The 19,361-nt window shown below is 46.7% G+C and overlaps 1 protein-coding gene across 1 annotated transcript in view; it reads left to right on the plus strand.

The window, feature by feature from the left end:
- The window catches only part of TNFRSF1B (TNF receptor superfamily member 1B), a 35,161-nt gene extending 26,180 nt beyond the window's left edge, over window positions 1–8,981 (plus strand). The window contains exons 9-10 of the mRNA XM_020897502.2: window positions 3,234–3,441; window positions 6,343–8,981. Coding sequence (XP_020753161.2) covers window positions 3,234–3,441; window positions 6,343–6,623 — 489 coding nt within the window. The 3' untranslated portion in view covers window positions 6,624–8,981. The remainder of the gene's footprint in view (window positions 1–3,233; window positions 3,442–6,342) is intronic.
- Window positions 8,982–19,361: the final 10,380 nt, after the last annotated feature.

Consider the following 19,361-nt stretch of genomic DNA (forward strand, 5'->3'; position numbering starts at 1 on the left):
ATTGTTCCAGGCATCCCTGTCCCCAGCAGGAACTGCCCTCAGAGGTTGATCTTCAGCCCCTTCAGTCCCCGGGCTTGCACCCTGCCCTGACCCCTGTGCTCCGCCTGCACCCCACTCTGTTCCTCAGCCTCCTGGCAGTGGTCTGTTAACAGCTGCCTAGTAACGCTCCTGGCCAGACCAGTGGGGTTGAGAACACGGTGACTCAGCACCGCCCTGCCCCTCCTGGTAACAGCAATACATGGCGAGACAGTAGCTTCCCTTTGTTCAGAAAAGACCAGTGTAACCACATGTATGAGCTCAGTCACCCCCACAGACACGCTCATCCACAGGCTCTCGTTTCATAAAGAGGGTGATGTTTATGAGGTGCTGAGCGTGGGCCAGGCACAGTACTGAATGTTGCTTAGCCTCACAGCCGTGCTGCGACCCAGGCAGTGCAGTTATTGCCCCGCTTTTACAGCCCAGGAGTCTCGGGCTCAGAGAAGTTAAGTAACTTTCCCAAGGTCACACAGCAAAGGAGTGGCCTGAGACACAGACCCAGGAGTGCCTCTTTTCACCACCTCCGGCACACATGCAAGTTGCACCACTCACAGTCATGCGTCCGTGCTCCCCACACATAGAGACACACATGTGGGTATACCTCAGACATTTTCCCACCTATACTTATGGGCACGGGAGCTTCAGGGACACACTCGCACACATACAGACAGACACAGGCCGGCCAGCAACTCTGCCAGGGCCTCTGCTCCTGCCCATGGCAGGGCCAGGCTGGGACATGACTGGGAGGCTAACTGGGATCCTGTTTGTTGAATGACCCCCCTCAGTAACCGCCATTCATACCTCCCTGGGGTGCCAGCCCAGGACTCAGAATGTATCAGCTCCACTCAGAGTCTGCCTGAACTTCGCAACTCGTGGCTTTGGGGGAGGGAGGCAGGCTGTGACCTTTGGGGGTTTCTGTTCTGCCTGGCCCTTACCACCAGCAGAAAGGCGGGACACAGGCTGAAAAGCCCCCTTCTGTGGGGGATGTGAGGGATGACCTTTGGATGTTTCTTCTCCCGTTCCTGCTCCCCTGCCTGTCCACTCTCAGAGCAGGGTCAGGGGTGGGATCCAATACCAAGATCAGACCATCTGAGCGAAGAAAGGTTCAGGATGAACTTGAAATGCCTTCCCTTCCTCCAATGTCGAGGGCGCTGAGCCAGGGAGGCAGGACTCAGTCGGAAGCACGCAGCTGTGGTACAGCGAGTGGGGCTCCCCCTGCCCCTGCCATGGGCCCGCTGCGGGATATTAAGAAGGGACTCACCCTCTCTGGGCCTCCGTGGCCTCATGGGGACTGCTTTCAAAGGATCCTCCCAGCCTGAGAGTCTGAGCTGGCCTTCAGATATGCAGGGCTAAGGGGGGACTGGGGGCCTGGGGCTGTGGAAGTTGGCACCTGAGTCCTTTCTGCATCCTCCACCTCTGACCCCACCTCCCCGACCCTGCCAGGCTGCGTCCTTCTAGCACTCATTCACCTCAGTTCTCAATCTACCCTGGACCCTCTCATCCTGGATAGGGGGTGAGAATGTGGCCCCTCGGTCTTTTTCTTTCTAGAATCCAGTGATTGCCCAGAACCCTAAGGCAAGGGCTTGTGTACCTGGTCAGTTGTAGACAGGTAGCCAACCACATCGGAGTGAAATTTCTGGCATAGGTGTCTGAAAATGGGGCACCTTGTCTTGAGCTTCCAGGGACAGAACCCCAAACACTCAAGAAAGATGTAAGTTTTAGCCCAGATGCACCATGTCCTAACTGTGTGACCTTGGGCAAGTAGCTCAACCTCTCTGGGCCTCAGCTTCTATGTCTGCAAAGAGAGGATAACATTCGGCTGTATAGATAGTGTCTGGAAGGGCTTCAGCACAGTGATTGGCATTGGATGGATTCAAGTGTCAGCTAATATTTTATTATGGTTGTTGTTGTGACTTGTGTTTTAAGAGAAAAAGATCGAGGATCACAGAACAGCTTGGGGAATGGAATCTGGAAAGTGTCCCTGAGACAGCAAGACTGAGAGCCCTAAATGAGAGGGCCAGCAGACTTTTTCTGTAAAGGTCCAGACAGTCAATATTGTAGGCTTTTTGGATCCTCTGGTCTCTGTTATCGCTTCTCAGTTCTGACACTGCAGTGGGAAAGTAGCCACAGACACAACATTAACAAATGGGGGTGGCTGTGTGCCAAGAAAACTATATTTATGGACACCAGTGTTTGAACTTCACGTAACTTCGTATCATGAAACATTGTTCCTTAAATATTTTTTCGTTCATTTAAAAATGCAAAAACCATTCTTAGCTCACAGCCTGTACAGAAACAGCAGCAGACAAAACTTGGCCCCTGGCAGTAGTTTGTTAAGCCCTTATTTTTTTTAAAAAAATTTATTTATTTCGACTATGCTGATCTTCGTTGCTGTGCACGGGCTTTATCTAGTTGCGGAGAGTGGGGGCTGCTCTCTCGCTGTTGTGTTCCAGCTTCTTGTTTTGGTGAATTATTGTGGAGCATGGGCTCTAGGCATTTGGGCTTCAGTAGTTGTGGCTTGTTGCTCTGTGGCATGTGGAATATTCCTGGACCAGGGATCAAACCCATGTTCCCTGCATTGGGAGGTGGATTCTCAACCACTGGACCACCAGGGAAGTCCAGAGCCCTGATTTAACAAACCCTTGATGGGTGCTTAATATGGAACAGGCACTGTTGTTAGTGCTTTACACAACTTCAGTCATTTAATTTTCTCAATAACCCTGGGAGGTAGCTTTATTATTCTTTCCTTTCTAGAGGAAAAAACAGAGGAACAGAGAGGTTAAGTAACTTGTCCAAGTTTGCAGAGCTAGTCAGTGATGGAGTCATGGTTTGCACACTTATGGTCTGGTTCCAGGGTCCATGCCCTTGGCTGCTAGGCTGAGCCACATCACCCTGTGACCTTAGGAGAGTCACTCTCCTTATCTGGGCCTCTGCTTCTTTATGCAAAATGAGGGTGAAAACCCTGCCTCACCTCTCAGACTGTTCAGTAAACAGCGCCATGTGGCGCCTGCCCTCCTAGGGCTCACACTCCAGAGGTTAATCACAGAAGCCCCAGAGAATCACACGTCCTAAAAGTGCTGTGCGTGGAGAGAAGGTGCAGAAGTGCCGTGTAAACTGTGAAGTGCTGAGGGTGGTGAGCGGGACGAGGGGGCGAGGAGCCAGCTGATGGGTTCCCTGCCCCCCTCCTCCCCATGCAGCCTCACCTGCCCGCCAACAAGGCCCAAGGTGCCCCAGGCCCTGAGCAACAGCACCTGCTGACCACGGCACCAAGCTCCAGCAGCAGCTCCCTGGAGAGCTCGACCAGCACCACGGACAAGAAGGCGCCCATCAGGTCCCAGCTGCAGGCGCCAGGCGCGGAGAAGGCCAGCACGACGGGGGAGGCTCGGACCAGCTGCGGCAGCTCAGGTAAGAGGTGGGAGCTTCCCCTCCTTCCCACCCCCGGCTTCATCCCCTGCGGCACCCCCGCCCCGCCCCGTGTTTCTTTCTGTCTGAGCCAGCTAGTCCTGGGCCGCCCCTGCAGGACACTGGATGCCCTGCACCACCAGCCTGGGCTCCCCCCCAGCCTCCCTTCCGCCACCCTCTCAGGTGCAGCTGAGCCACAGGCTTCTTTCTGTATTTGGAGCCCACCAAGTCCCTCCCACACTTGCCCTGCGTGTTCTCCCACCAGGAGCTCCCTTCCTTCTAAACTATTTCACCTCTGAGTCCCTGGTATCCAGGCAGAGAGTCTTCTTATAGAATACATATAATATGTAAAATGGCATATAACAATATTATATTTCAATGCTATGTTCTGTAAATATTGCATATCATATATTAAGAAAATATTGATCTATATTAATGTCATATAAAATACATTATATATAGCACATAATATAATATTTTGGCTTCCCAGCTGGCTTAGTGGTAAAGAACCCTCCTGCAAAGCAGGAGACACAGGTTCAATCCCTTGGTTGGGAAGATCCTCCTGCAGAAGGAAATGGCAACTCACTCCAAGTATTCTTGCCTGGGAAATCCCATGGACAGAGGAGCCTGGTGGGCTACAGTCCATGGAGCTGCAAAGAGTTGGACATGACTTAGTGACTAAACAATAACAACAACAATATGATATTATATATAGATATTATACTTACATGAGTGTTATATCACTATATTAATATTCTAGATTAATGCTATATATAATATATAGCATATAGCATAATATTATATATTAACTTTATAATGTCTCAATTATATAACATTTGTTGTATATTATGGGTTATATTGTATATTATATAGGATATTATTATATATAATATATTTATTAATACATGATATTAAAATTGGATTTTAATATATCATTATATTATGCATGCTAAGCCACTTCAGTCGTGTCCAACTCTTTGCCACCCCATGAACTATAGTCTGCCAGGCTCCTTTGTCCGTGGGATTTCCCAGGCAAGATTTTGGAGTGGATTACCATTTCCTTCTCCAAGGGATCTTCCTGATCCAGGGATCAAACCTGAGTCTCCTGCTTGGCAGGTGGATTCTTTACCACTGAGCCATCTGGGAAGCCCCTATTATATATTATAGTTATATTATTGCTATATAGTACATTGTGTACACCCAATAAACAGAAGAGCCAGAAGTCACCCCTGGGCTCTTGGGGGACAGGGTTGGGCGGAATGAGTAGATGATACCCCTGGTCTCCACCTGCTGTGCCTGTTGTCTGGTCCGTTTGGGATTGAGGCATCAGGACTGTGGAGCCTGTGTGGGGTCTGGAGAAGCCTGTGCCCTGCTTACAGTCTGCATTTTGTCCTGGACCTGGTCTGTGACTACTGTCATCCTTGGTGGGCATTGGCAGTGCCCACATTGGATGAGGGCCCTGGGTGGGGTCCTGCAGAAAGCCTGGGGCTTCCTTGGGCATGTTTTGCACTGAGAGGCCAAGCCCACTGGCCTGTGTCTCCCCTCTCACCTGGCAGTGCTGGCTGGCAGGTCAAGGAATGACCATGAACTTGGGTCATTCCTAGATGCCTTCCCAGCAGCTCTGGTGCTGTGAGATTCTGAACAGGCTCCTTAACCCACCGAGCCTCAGTTTCCTGGTCTAGAGGTGAGCATGGCATCTCCTGGGCAGGGCTGCGACAGCCTTCCCTCTCTGCCACCTGACTCGGGGACTGGCTGGAAACTTCTAGTTTCCCATCATAGCCCACCCTCATCAGTGTGAGACCTTGTCAGTGCCCCCACCGCAGCCTGAGAACTCCCCAGTGAAGGACCAGGCCAGTGCCTGCAACATAGCCAGTGGCCCTAAATGTTTGTCAAGTGAATAAATGAGATCCAAACATAAACTCTTGGTCTTTGCCCCCCTCTTAGATTCATCTTCCTGCATTCTTAGTGACACCTCTTCCACACCCAATGTGGTGTGGCTTCCTCTTTGGAGACCCGTGTCTCTGTCTGCCTACCCCATCTACCCGCTGTCTCTTCCCCGTTCGCCTCCTGAATCTCTGGCCTCTGCACCCCACTTCTCTCCCTCTCACCCAACACCTCTCCCCACTGTGGGAACGGGTAAACCTCAGGTCTCTGTCCCCTCCTGCTCCCCCGTCTGCCCCCGCAGTGTCTCATTCACAGTATGCAAAGGCCATGGTGACGCTGGGTGACATTTGGGTGCCATGAAGGCACAGGGTGGAAATTTCCTTCCACCCCGTGATTTCAGCTCCCCATCCCCACCCTTGCTTCTTTGGGGCTGTGTTTTTTTTGTTTTGCTTCGTTAATGCTTTTTATTTGATATTTTTATTTTTTTAAGACTTTTTTTGCAGTGAATTTTTAAAAAATTTTTTTTTTAATTTAAACTTTTTATTTTCTATTGGGGGTGTATCAATATGGATACTTTTTCATTTCTGTTGGGGTATCACAATGTTGTGATAGTTTCAGGTAAACATTGAAGGGACTCAGCCATATATACACGTATATCCATTCTCCCCCAACGTCCCCTCCCATCCAGGCTGCCGCGAGTTCAGAATCTCTGATTCTTTGTGGGGATTGTGTTTTGATCTTCAAACACCTTCGATTGCCTTATGTGGTTGGCACCTTCCGTCTGTGGGGTAAATCGGGCAGGATATTCTTATTTGACAAATGAAGAAACTGAGGCACATGAAGGTTCAAGTGGCTTGTCCAATAGTACACAGCAAAACTGGGCTGGCGCAGGGGCCTGCGCTCCTGGCCCGGTGCTCTTTCCGCATGTCTGAATCTGCCTCTTGGGCAGGAGACAGGCTGTGAAGACACTCCTCTCTCCAAGAATCCCCCACTGACCACCTTCTCCTGTCTTGTGTGTAGCAGAGGCATCCTCTGGTGGCCATGGGACCCAGGTCAACGTCACCTGCATCGTCAATGTTTGCAGCAGCCCTGATCACAGCTCGCAGTGCCCCTCCCAGGCCGGCTCCACGAGGGACACAGACACCAGCACCCCCAACTCCCCGAAAGAGGAGCAGGTCCCCTTCTCCAAGGAGGAAAGCCCCTTTCAGTCCCAGCCGGGGGCTCCAGAGACTCTGCTGCAGGGCCTGGAGGAGAAGCCCCTGCCGCTCGGCGTGCCTGATGCAGGAATGAAGCCCAGTTAACCCGGCTGGTCGTGGGCTGTGTCACCGCTGAGGGGGGGCCAACCTCTGGTGCTTCTCCGCCCCTCCCCTCCCCCAGGACTCTGGCTCTTTCTGGGCCAAATTCCTTTGTGCACAGCCTCAGCCTTCCTCTCACCTGCAGGCAGAAGAATGAGGCGGGGAGAGTCATGATGTGTCCTGTCTTGGTGTGTGTCTAACTTGGAAGGCTGGCGGACACAAATGTGCTGGGCAGCCTGGGACAAGCCCTTGCCTCTCTGAGAGCTGCCCCCCAGCCAGTCCTGCAGTCTTGGCTTCTGGAGCCCTTATGGTTTTGGGGTTTTATTATTATTATTTTTTAATCCCTGGACTCTATTCAGCTCTGGCTTCTTGTCAGGGAGGAAGGATGCTGTGTGTATCAGTGGAGAGAGATAGTGGAGAAAGGCAGGACTTTAGCCTGAATGGGAGACTGCAGGATGGTCCCAGTGAGGGTGGGCAGGTGTCATTAAGTCAGATGGTTCTATGCGGGGAGAGGGTGGCGACCCCTATAAGGGTCCCCCAGGTTAGCTCAGGACCCTGGGCAGCACCACCTCCAAATCCACTCCTGCTATCTCCATCTCATACCATGGGCTAAAAACTGGATGCCCAGAGGGCCCGGGCAGGCAGCCTTCTCAATGAGCGCTGTGACCTGGTTAAGATGCCAAATCTCTAACTGGAAATCTTCTAGTTTAAACTTGTGGCAATTAAAAAAAAGAAAAAAGCACCATGGTGCAGATAAACAAGCCACAGTGTAACAAAGCCAGACTCAAGAGTTTGCATCCTCTGCCTTTGACCTTCACTCCCCTTTACCCACAGTGCCAGCTTCCCCTCCCCTACTGTTTGGTGTGGGACTCCAAGGCCACACCTTTTCCTATCAGGGAATTTCAGGAACTGGAGATGACTGAGGCCCTGCAGCCATCTCCTCCTACCTCAGCCTGGACCTTCCTCTTTTGCCTCCCGAAGGGGTGTACCTGTTTCTCTCGACGCCTCCTCCCACTGCGCGTGAAGTCCCAGGTCCCAGTGGAGCCTCAGAGCCACTGTGCCCACCAAGATCCTGGGTGGACATGAGATGCTGAGAGCTGGTCTTGTGTCTGTGTGTCTGTGCTATATATTGTGGTTCCATGTGGCTTGTGTTGTCAGGTCAAATGACCTTCCGGGAACTGAAGTGCTGAAGCCAACACTTGGGCCGACGGATTCTTCCCTATTAAGGAGTCCCCCCGCTCCCCAAAATATATGCCCAGGCCCTGCAGACGATGGACAAGTGAGGCCTTAGCCAGATTCTGGAAGGCAGGGGGATGGGGGCCTCCTTGAGAGGACAGCTGGATCCCATATTACTTGGATCCCTTGTTGAAAAATTCCACTGAACTTGAACTTGGCAGCTGAGCTTTTAGAGGGTAGAAGAAGCCCAGCCATTACCCTGGAGTGAAGAAAGGCTTCCCACGCTGGGATCAAGATGTCCCCGTGCCTGGACTGGCGAGTCTCCAACCGCGTTGGACCCTTTACGGCCGTGGATCACTTCTGCCCCCTGGTGGACTATTCTGGGAGGACCTTAGACTTCCTTGCTGTCACCCCCACAGAGCTGGGATGAATTAGGAGACTCTGGGTGTGGCTTCATTTTGTTACCAGAGTGGCCGCTAGACCCTTGGTCAAAACCCACTGACCCCCTCCCTTGAACAGGAACTCACATGTACCTTTTAAGTCACAGGGTTGGAACACAAAGAAAGAAACTATAGGAAGAGAAAAATAAAAACTGGATAGAACCAGCTGAAACCAAGATGGAGATGCATCTGACCTCCAGCAGACCCCGAGTCTCAGTTGACACTGATTTTACTACATTAGCTACTCAATGACATACCTACTGGTCGCCGTGACCAGGAATCACTGACCAAAAAAGGACGGAAAAGAGGTGGCACCCCATTTCTAGGAAAACCCTGCCTCTTTCCCAGAAAACGAGAGCATTTGCCTCCCCATCATCCCTCGCACTCTTACCCCCATTGTTCTTAATAGCAAATCTGGCTCCCCATTAAGGCGAGAAGTTTGTTTATGAACGGTTAATAAGTTCCCACTTCTCCATTCTCTGACCAATGAGTAAAGCTTACGCTGCTGTACTCTCAGTTTCCATTTTGGGTTTGGTTGTGTGAACTCAAACAGAAAAAGAACCTTCTCTGCCAAGGTAGGGGCCTTGGCCAGGCCAGGGCCCAAGTGCTGGGGGGAGTCCATTTGACCTAACTGATAACAGTTTTCCCAGCTTGTGGGCTTGTGTTGATCCCAAGGACAAGGAGAGTTTGCACTGTATGTATCCTGACAGCATTCCTGCTTATGAATAAACCTTTTATTTGTTTTTTACTTTGACTGCTGGCTCTGTCTTCAGGTCTGAGCTGGGGTATGTCCTTGGTTCTGCTACCTGTCACCAAGGTAAGGGGGAAAATGGGTCTTGGCCACTGGATTCTGACGAGTCCATTCTGTGCTGGACCTCAGAAGCACCCCCATTACAGCTGCCCTTGCTGAGAGCCTGGCCGCTTCCTCAGGCATAGAATGGACAGTGCTTTTTGTCCAGAACCACCCAGCTGGCCTCCAAATAGGTCCTCAGCACACATCCCATCCATCGCCTTGGTCTCCTCAGCCTGCCCTTGGGGTTGGGATGGTCTCTGCAGGTATGCTCAGCATGTGCAGCCCCCTACTCACTCAGGGGAATAAGACTCTGGTCTCCAGCAGGCCCCAATCACTGGGTACTCCAATTGTAAGCAGATAAGTTCTCTAGAACCAGGCATGGCTTTCTTAACAGAAGAGAAACCATTTTGTAAGCTTAAGTCTAGCCACAGTGCTTGTACTTGAACTGGCCTCACTAACTACTGATCTTAAGGGAACAGAAGAATGGAGAAACAAAGGACTATTATAGGGGAAGAGAAGTGATAATAGCAAAGATGATGTACCAGTTCTAAAGCCCCCCATTTCTATTTCACTGGTAAAGATTAGCCTGAAATGCTCAACCACCAGATCAACCAGAACCTGAGGGATGATGATATTGACTTTTTCTGACCATTGTGACTTCAGTCAACTTAGACTCAACTTAAAAACTTAGACTCTGCCTACAGCCCAGGCCCCTTCATGAGTATATGTGTGACTTTAGCTTAAAACTTGCCCAAGTTTTCTATTCAGGGGGACATTACTTGGGGAAAGATCTCTGGTGTTCTCCTTACTTACTGCAAATAATCATAAATCCTTCCTGGGACTTCTCTGGCAGTTCAGTGATTAAGATTTCTTTTTTTTTTTTTTTTTTTTTTTGCATTTTAAATTCTTTTAATTAGTTGCCAACAGTTAAAAATCAGATTTTACCCCTCAAGTCAGGGGTGCGGGCTTCCGTTGAGAAACGGAGGCTCGGGCAGTACCAGGCTGTTTCTGACGTGGCAGCAGGCCCTGAACACCAGGTGCGTCCTCACATGGGTGGGGGGTGGGGGCCGAGGCCCATGTCACGCACCTGAGTCTGCAGCACTGTGTCCAGTGTGGCTGATGGAACCGAAGATGTGCTGTGTTCACTTCCGACCATGAGCCAGTGATTAAGATTTCTAACTCCCAATGCAGGAGGTGCAGGTTCGATCCCCAGCTGGGGAACTCAGATACTGTATGCCACTCAGCACAGCCAAAAATGAATAAATAAATAAAAATTAAAATGTAAATACATAAAAATAAAAAGGGGAAATTGAAGTAGTAATAAATACTTCCTTCTCCTGATCTTTGACTTGGTTGTGTCTTTTGTTTCAACACTCACCAAGAGGCAAACTCAGTTTTTGGGTAATAAGCTGAGCACAGGGGCTGGAAATAGAGGAGGGCCCTGGCCACAGCCAGGGGCTCAAGGGGAGGGCTCCTAAGACATGAGCAGGAGTTTTCCAGAATAAAGGATTTGGAGGTGGTTTCCTTATGTCAGGGCCTGAAGGGGAGAGAGACTCTGGCCCATGAATTCATTCAGCTTCGTTCTCTGCTCTCTGACACTCCCTCACCAGACCCGTTTTTATTGTTGGTGATTTCTTGGACTTCCTACTGATGCCAGAAACTCAGCCTCTGTGCACCAGTGCCAAATCAAATCTCAGAGTTCTGGGTGAAGTAGAAAACAATAACTTTATTGCTTAGCCAGGCAAAGGGGAACACAGCCAGCTCGTGCCCTCTAAACTGTGTGTCCCCATGGTGTGGGATTGCTGATAAGGTCCAGGATATGTGAAGGGCCTGCATTCCTTTAATCTGGGCTTTGGTGGTCTCCTGATAAACTTCTCTGATTCTCGAGGTTATCAGACTGTGACCTCTGGAATGAAGAATGCTTCATCAAGTGAAAAGTGAAAGTATTAGTTGCTCAGTTGTGTCCGACTCTTTGTGATTCCATAGACTGGAGCCTGCCAGGCTCCTCTGTCCATGGAGTTCTTCAGGCAAAAATACTGGAGTGGGTAGCCATTGCCTTCTGCAGGGAATATTCCCAATCCAGGGATAGAACTGTGAGGCTGCCAGGGCTAACACTATGACAGGCGGCCGGACCTAAGTTTCGGTTTCCCCTGAAATGGTAAGATTCCCTACCCCCATCAGGCTGCCTGGAGCCATCCAATCAACAGGCACCCAAAAGGGAACAAAGGGAACATATCGAGGGAAAGCTGATAAGCCCGCGAACGCCTAAGTTTGAACAAAAGCCTGCCCAAGTTTGGACCAATAAAATTGCTTTGCAAACATGTAACCAATCCGCTTAAGCCAGCTATCAATTGCTTATGTTCACCCTATAAATTGGTGTAACAGGTGGGGCTCGGGGCTCTCTGACCCTGCGCCACTGCGTTGGATGCGGCAGGAGCCCTGGCTCGAGTCAGTAATAAACTTTCCTTTTTGCGAGTTGCATTGTCTTGGAAGCCTTCTCTCTTCCCGCTCAGGGATTCGGACATCGGGCACAACAAGAACCTGACTCTCTGGCACTAAAGGCGGATTCTTTATCATTTGAGCCACCAGGGAAGCCCTCATCAAGTAGTTAACATCTTCCATTTGGGGAGCTTTAGTTCTGTATAAGGGTTCAAAATATTGTTATGTGTGTCCCTTGAGGTGGAATCAGGACTCTGCTCCAAGGCTGCAGTAGTTTCTTGACTACTCCTCCCTTGTCTCTGCATCGTCTCCCTTCCTTGATCAAAAACTGAACCTGCCCTTTGGAACTGAGGGAAGGGCATGGAGGCTGAAGCATGTTCCCTATAAATAAGAAATAGGGGACATAGAAAGGTTTCTGTACCCAGGAGCTGCACAGGTTTCTGCTCTGTTGGGATCTGTGGCCAGGTCCCACACTGTCTCAGAAACTCATATGCCAGAACAGGGCTAGGCAAACTTTTCTTATAAAACACCACATGATAAATATTTCAGGCTTGGGGAGGGGGTGGGCTTATGGTTTCTATCACAAAACTGCTCAATTCTGCTGTTAAAGCATGGAAACAGTCACAGATGTTACATCAAAGAATGGGTGTGTGGAGTGTTTTCTGTTACTGAGTCCAAGCTCACTCTACTCGCTGCATATGTGCATGCTCAGTTGCTCAGTTGTGTCTGACTCTTTGCAACCCCATGGACTATAGCCCGCCAGGCTCCTGTCCATGGGATTCTCCAGACAAAAATACTGGAGTGGGTTGCCATGCCCTCCTCCAAGGGATCTTCCTGATCCAGGGATCAAACCCGGGTCTCTCGTGTCTCCTCCATTGGCAGGCGGGTTCTTTACCACCAGTGCCACCTGGAAAGCTCCTGCTAACCAGGGAAAGATCAGTTAACTTAGAAGAGAGATGATGAGGCAAGGAGTAAGACTCCATTTGGAAAGCTTGCTGATTAAGATGGCAGACTATTGTCTCAAAATAACCATCTTCTCAGGGTCTGGATGCCAGATTCTTTTATAGAATAGAGATGGGGGTGGGGAGGTGAGGAAATAAAGTAAAAAGGCCATTAATCTTGCAATCTTGCAAATATCTCCTGGAATGGCCAGCCCTAGGGAAAGAATGTGTTAATCTCTTCCTTCCTGTAGCCATCAACAGGTGGACAGGGTCCTGAACAAAGGTGGTTATTTTCATATATAGGCAGAGGGTCAGGTTTCCCTGAAGTAGGCCATTATGTATAAATATTATCCTTAGAGTGAACAAAAGCAACCAGAAGCAAAGGTTAAAGTGAAAGAAACAGATCCAACACGGAATCAGTTCTTCCCTATAGCATTTCCACACCACCAAGCAGCTCCCCAGTTCTTAGTGGATCAATGAGGGATTCTACAAACTGAGCTCAACTCTGACACTGTCAGACCCCACAAGGTTAAGGGCTCAGTCCCCTTAGATGCCCCTACTTCAAATGCCAATCTCAAGTCCAGATAGTCACCTGTGCTTCTGTCTATTGGCTCTAAGTCAGAGGTTTCCTCAGCTTCCTCTTTGGGTTAAATCATTTGTTAGCATAGCTCACAAAGCTCAGGGATCACTTTTCTTATGTTTCCCAGCTTATTATTGTGGGGCTGCCAGGGCTGGCAGGTGGGCCGGACCTGGGTTTCAGTTTCCCCTGAAATGGTGGGATTCCCTCCCCCCATCGGGCCGCCTGGAGTCAGCCAATCAACAGACGCCCAAAAGGGAACAGAGGGAACATGAGGGAAAGCGGAAAAGCCCGCAAACGCCTAAGTTTGAACAAAAGCCCGCGAAAGTTTGTACCAATAGAATTGCTTTGCAAACATGTAACCAATCCGCTTAAGCCAGCTATCAACTGCTTATGTTCACCCTATAAATTTATGTAACAGCTGGGGCTCGGGGCTTTCTGACCCTGCACCACTGCGTTGGATGCGGCAGGAGCCCTGGCTCGAGTCAGTAAAAAACTTCCCTTTCTTTGTGAGTTGCATTGTCTTGGAAGCCTTCTCTCTTTCCGCTCGGGGATTCAGACATCGGGCAAAACATTTGGGGGCTCGTCCGGGATCCCTTGACCGGGAGAAGAGAACACAGGACAGAGGGGAAGGATAAATAATAACACCGGTGCTCAGGCAGGAAAGTCCAGTGTAAATCTGAGGCCCTGCTGGGAAGCAGGAAGGTATCCGGCACAGAAGAAAGCTTTCTATAAAGGGGGGAACGGATTAAACGTTCCAGCCGGCGTAAGGCCGAGGCCAGCGGACGCGCTGGAAGTCAGCCGATTCTGCGGGAAGGAAAGTTCCTCTCCCCACCCCAAGTCTGGTGAACAGTGGACGTCATTCGGTAAGGTGAACCTGCTACCGGGAGGCAAGAGAATACAGGGGGCCCGAAGACCCAGCGCTGTGTTATCGGCCGAAGTTTGTCTGTCCATGTGTTTGTCTTCGGCTCTCCGTGTTTGTGTATGCCGGCATTGTCTTTGGTCCTCCTCCTCCTTCTTCTTTCAACCTGGCTTCCTTTACTCATTTTGAAATCTTTGAAGACATCTGAGGTTTTGTGTCTCTATAGAAGGTTTTCTGAGAGACTATATTCTTGTATTTAAGGGAGTGTCTGATGAAGACTGCCAGGTTTATATGTGTTTTAACTCTGTTCTGTGTTGTGATTTGTGATGGCTATTTTGCTTTGTCTGGCCACCATTTAGACTTGCCGCCGTTTTGTTAAAACTTGTTTTCTTTCCCTGTGCCTTGAGACCAGGGCTCTCAAGAATACTCATCTAGACCATCTTTAACTCCTGAGACTGAGAAGAAAAGGAAAAAAAAGAAGCCTTTAAAAATGTTATTTATTTAAATTTTATATTGTAATATCTAATTCATGACCAAAATTAGAAAATGAAGATAGATCTTGCACTGTGTCTGTCTAAATATGTTTTGGTATGTCTTTATCTCTAGAAAATATTTTTAGGTTAATTTGTAAATGAGCTCTATTTAATTGGCTTAAGAAAGGGTAAGCGCTTACAAATCAAATAATTCTAAATTAAACAATAAATTCCAGGTTTAGGTGAACTGGGAAATATTCAGTATTAAATACCTGATATTAATGTTTGTTTGTTGACCTATCTAATATAGACATGTCTTAGAGTAATTAACATCAAGTGAAATGTTTTCATTGTGCCTAGGTTTAATATAAGTTAAATATTATGCCTGTTACAGGTTTGTCAACAAGGAAATTACCTCGAGTTAAAAAAAACTTCTAAAAAATGTAAATGAGGTATGAGTTTGTATATAAACTCTATTAAGAATAATTATTCTTTAAGAATATCTGTTTAAAATAGTCTCTCCAGATTAGTGTAACTTGAATTTCTAAGGGTTGTGCTAAACTAAGTATTGGAAGTCTATTAAATAATTAGGTCATTTCCAAATGAAATAAGATTTTGAAACATTTACTACTAAACACTGATTTCCTTTTACAGAAAAACTAAAGAGATTTGGGACTATAAATGAATAATGTTTGATGCCATCCTAAAATGTTTTAAGAAAACAAAAGTATGAAAAAATACTAAAAAGAGTTATGCATGATCAAGATTTTCTAAAATTGGATTACAATTAGTTAGATAAATGGATTTTGTTAGGAATGACACATCGTAAGAAAACTGGTTAGAGCCAATTAGGTCCAAGATGGCGGAGCTGACTTTCACTCGACCTTGAGCCTTGGTATTTGCGCCCATTGTGACATACCTACAAGCTAAATGATACACCCATCAACATTGACTGAATCTGACCAAATGTTCTAAAGCTTTTAATTGATCTTTTCGATAAAACTTCCTGAATCGAATTCTTTTAAAGTTCCTTTGACATCTAGCTAACTTTGGGGTGTTTCAGAGGGCCCCTGAAACATCCCAAAGAGAGATATTAAACTGTTTATTTGGTTGGTTAAATTACATGAAAAAGATTATCAAATGAGTAATACATCTGCTCATGTTATAATGTATGAAAAATTACTAATACAGATATCCTAGAAATTATATGGAGTTCTTAACATTTTGATATGTCTTGGTATTCTAATGAAAAACCTGATGACGTCACAAAAGTTAACAAAGGACTGAATGAACCAGCGAATATGCTTATAACTTTTATGGTTTCTATCTGAGAAATTACAGGTTTAAATTGTGTGTTTTCCAGGAGTAGAGAAAACCTTCCTCTTAAACTAATTATAAAAATAATTTGGTGAAATTACACGTTATAAACAAAACAATTATATTTTCTCTCTATCTGACTCCTCTAGAAATTTAAAACTCTTAAGTTTCCAGTAAGTTTATCAAATGAGCTAAAAAGGTTATCTCACTAACAGGTACAAAAATCTCAAGGAATTTTTGAGACCTTAAAAGAAAAGAGTTCACCTAGATTTGTTAGGCAAAATCTGTGATAAGCCTTTGGTGTCAGTTTCCCAGCCCTGTTTTATATTAAAATTTCAGTTGGAGATCCTATAAGTGTTTCAGCAAAATAAAAAGTCTATGATCAATTCTTTTATGTGATATTAATGTAAAAGTTTATTTCTGAAGCTTATCTCAGTAATCTATCTTTGGATGAAGATCAGATGCCTCATGACCTGCAACCAGGACTGGAAAAAGACACAATTTAAGGGACTGTCTCCAACCTGGATGGAAGGACTTTTTATTAGGTACTCTTAACTAGCTCATGCACAATAAAACTGAACGGAAATTAACTTTTAGATTAATTCCCACTTCCAAAGGCCCCTACACTGGATTGGTCTATAGAGAAGACAGCTGACCTGATCTCACCTTAAAATGATGCTCAAACAAGAAAAACTACAGTACACCAGGATGAAAAGACAATGACATCAGAGGTAGACAGCTTGTTCAAGATGCTGGACCTGATTCGTATGATCGTTTATAGTGTTCTCTTGTCTTCTTAGACCTTTGTATATAAATCAAATGCTTTTCTAACATAGGCCTGATTCTATGCCAGTTTTAGAAATCAATGCTATTGTTGGTTTTGTGGCCAATTACCTGCATCTAGTTCTGGGTTACCTTGGTAAATTTCTCTACTACAAGACTCTAACTGGTTGGCCCTGAGGAAATTTACTTAAAAAAAAAAATAGTCATATTCAGGTCACTATGATACTACCAGATGGGATCCCCTCACTGGGCCAATTAATAATGCCTACTCTGACTCTGGCTATAAATTTGAGCCTTTTTCTATTCCTCAAGCTCAATCAGAGCAACAAGAAAAGTTTTAGCAAAAGAAAAATAAATCTCCCACAATTATGAGATAGATTTATATAGATAACACCAGGCTATGGTAATTTAGGTTTAAAGTCTTCTCTGTGTTAAAAACAATTAAATCATACTAAAGATAATCAGTCTAGTAACACTAGAAAACTGGGCTGTGTGCCTTATAGATGGTGGTGCCAATGTATAATTTCCCCGAAAGATAAAGATTCGTACAGAGTAGACTAAGTCAGACAACCTGGGATATACTGGGCTACATCTAATGGAAGTTCTTAGGTCTTACTTGTGACTTTACTAATACTGCTGGCTATGTTCTTTGTATTTCACATGTTTTACAAAATTGCTATTTCTTACAGTGCCAAATGTGTGACTGAGGCCTCTGATAAAATAATATATAGTTCCCTATGATATTGATCATGATGACAGTGTAACTCTAGATATGAGAAAAAGCAACAAGAGGGAATGTTTTCCTGGACCAAGAGGCTAGTAAGACAGGTGGTCCAGAGAATTTTAGATACTGTTTTATGGCCTAGTCCAGTAACAGCACATTGAGAGGCCGGTCGACAAAATCTTTGCCAAATCTGAGAATGGACATTCTCAGCACCATGAGATAAAATGGTCATGAAATGCCCCCCTCAAAGTCGTGGTCAAGTTTGTGAGCAAAGGGGGGCTCTGCCAACTGAAGGTTAACACTTGCCATCTACATCTACAGCGATTATATCATGGCCACTGAACTGCTGACTTTCAATGGCCCTGAAAGGAGCTCAGGGTGAAGATCAAGAATGAGGTGTTCCGTGCTCTGGGGAAAAAACTGGCAGAACAGGCCTTCAGATAGTTAGATCTTTTCAGGAGATTTTATAAGTCCCAATTCTTGCATCTTCTCATACCTAGAGAAACACTGACATCATTAATGGTGCCATCTGCTTTGGCTATTAAAGAAAAATTTTACAATTAAAAGTCAAAATAGAGTACTCAGCTATGGTTCAGACATCCTGGGAAATAACCAGGTGTTACTATGGGTGTAATTTCAGATTAGACATTGTATTGCTAAACACTTGAGTTTTCTGAGTTGTGTTAGACTTAGATGCCACCATTCTCAAAACAATGTCTGCTGGAAGCTAGTAACTTCTACCTTACTTTTTATAAAACTAGGCAACTGGCCACCTGGCTACAAGTCTCCCTGGAGTGCCAGGTCCAGACTGGGTTTCAGGCCTATTCTAAAAGAAAAAGAGTTACTTTGTCTATTAAAACTCCAGTTATCCCTTTTCCAGCTACTACTAACTGGGTATGTTACAACAAAATGGCAGACCAAGAGATTGAGATTTTAATCATACAAGGCTCAGATCTAAGACTTGGACCTCAGGAATACTTCCAATTCAGTGTCTCTTCTCCAAGCTGAGGCGGTCCTATGCCCCATTTTGACAAAAAGTTATCACAGTCATAGTTGCCCTCTTCCCTAAATTAAAACTGAACAGGACTCTGCGGGGTGGCGACTCTGGAGTACAGATCTGCTGTACTGTAAAATATAGGCTTTATTCAGCCTCCTTGACCTTCCCTGAGTTCCAAAGGGTAGATTCAAACAATTGCCAATCAGAGAAGGAATAAAATACAGAAACAGAGGAGAAATAATCAAATGGTGGTACAGCCTTGAGACGGGTCCTGGATCCTACTCAAAGAAATATGCATAACAATGTCTTTTGAGTTCTTCTACAGAACTGGAGACCCCACCCAGGTGGAAGATGGTAACTTCAGACTAAACATAAGATTCCTAGAACACAGCTCTGTTGCTTGACCACCAGCCAATCATCCCAGTGGTGCCTCCTGTTTCTGGGGACCAGTGATGACCATCCTGTTAGGTCTCCTGTTTGGCCCCTGTCTATTTTACCTCTGAAAGGTGCCGACAGTTTCAAACTAAGTTGCTGTTATTACAAAGCTGGTTTCAGATATAAAACACCCCAACTTAGGTCAGGTATAGAGAGACTTCTGCTCTGCTAGGCAGGCCTACGCCCAGGCACAGCAAGAAGAAGTTACAGAAGAAAGAGACCTCCGCCCCAATTCCCAAAAAGCATCTTGAGTATGAAATCTCTCAAGGGGGAGTTGTTAGGGAAAACACACTCCCTGTCCATCCACCTAATGTTACTCAGATCTCAATATTCGACTGTCTCCCCAGATGATATAGAAGAGCCATGATTGGGCCTTCCATAGAAACAAAGACAGGGGGGAATGTGGGGCTGCCGGGGCTGGCAGGTGGCCCGGACCTGGGTTTCAGTTTCCCCTGAAATGGTGGGATTCTCCGCCCCCATCAGGCCGCCTGGAGCCAGCCAATCAACAGGCGCCCAAAAGGGAACAAAGGGAACAGGAGGGAAAGCGGAAAAGCCCGCGAATGCCTAAGTTTGAACAAAAGCCCGCGAAAGTTTGTACCAATAGAATTGCTTTGCAAACATGTAACCAATCCGCTTAAGCCAGCTACCAACTGCTTATGTTCACCCTATAAATTTATGTAACAGCTGGGGCTCGGGGCTCTCTGACCCTGCACCACTGCGTTGGATGCGGCAGGAGCCCTGGCTCGAGTCAGTAAAAAACTTCCCTTTTTTTGCGAGTTGCATTGTC

Source organism: Odocoileus virginianus, chromosome 11, assembly GCF_023699985.2.
Source record: "Odocoileus virginianus isolate 20LAN1187 ecotype Illinois chromosome 11, Ovbor_1.2, whole genome shotgun sequence".
NCBI classification, from domain to species: Eukaryota; Metazoa; Chordata; class Mammalia; order Artiodactyla; family Cervidae; genus Odocoileus; species Odocoileus virginianus.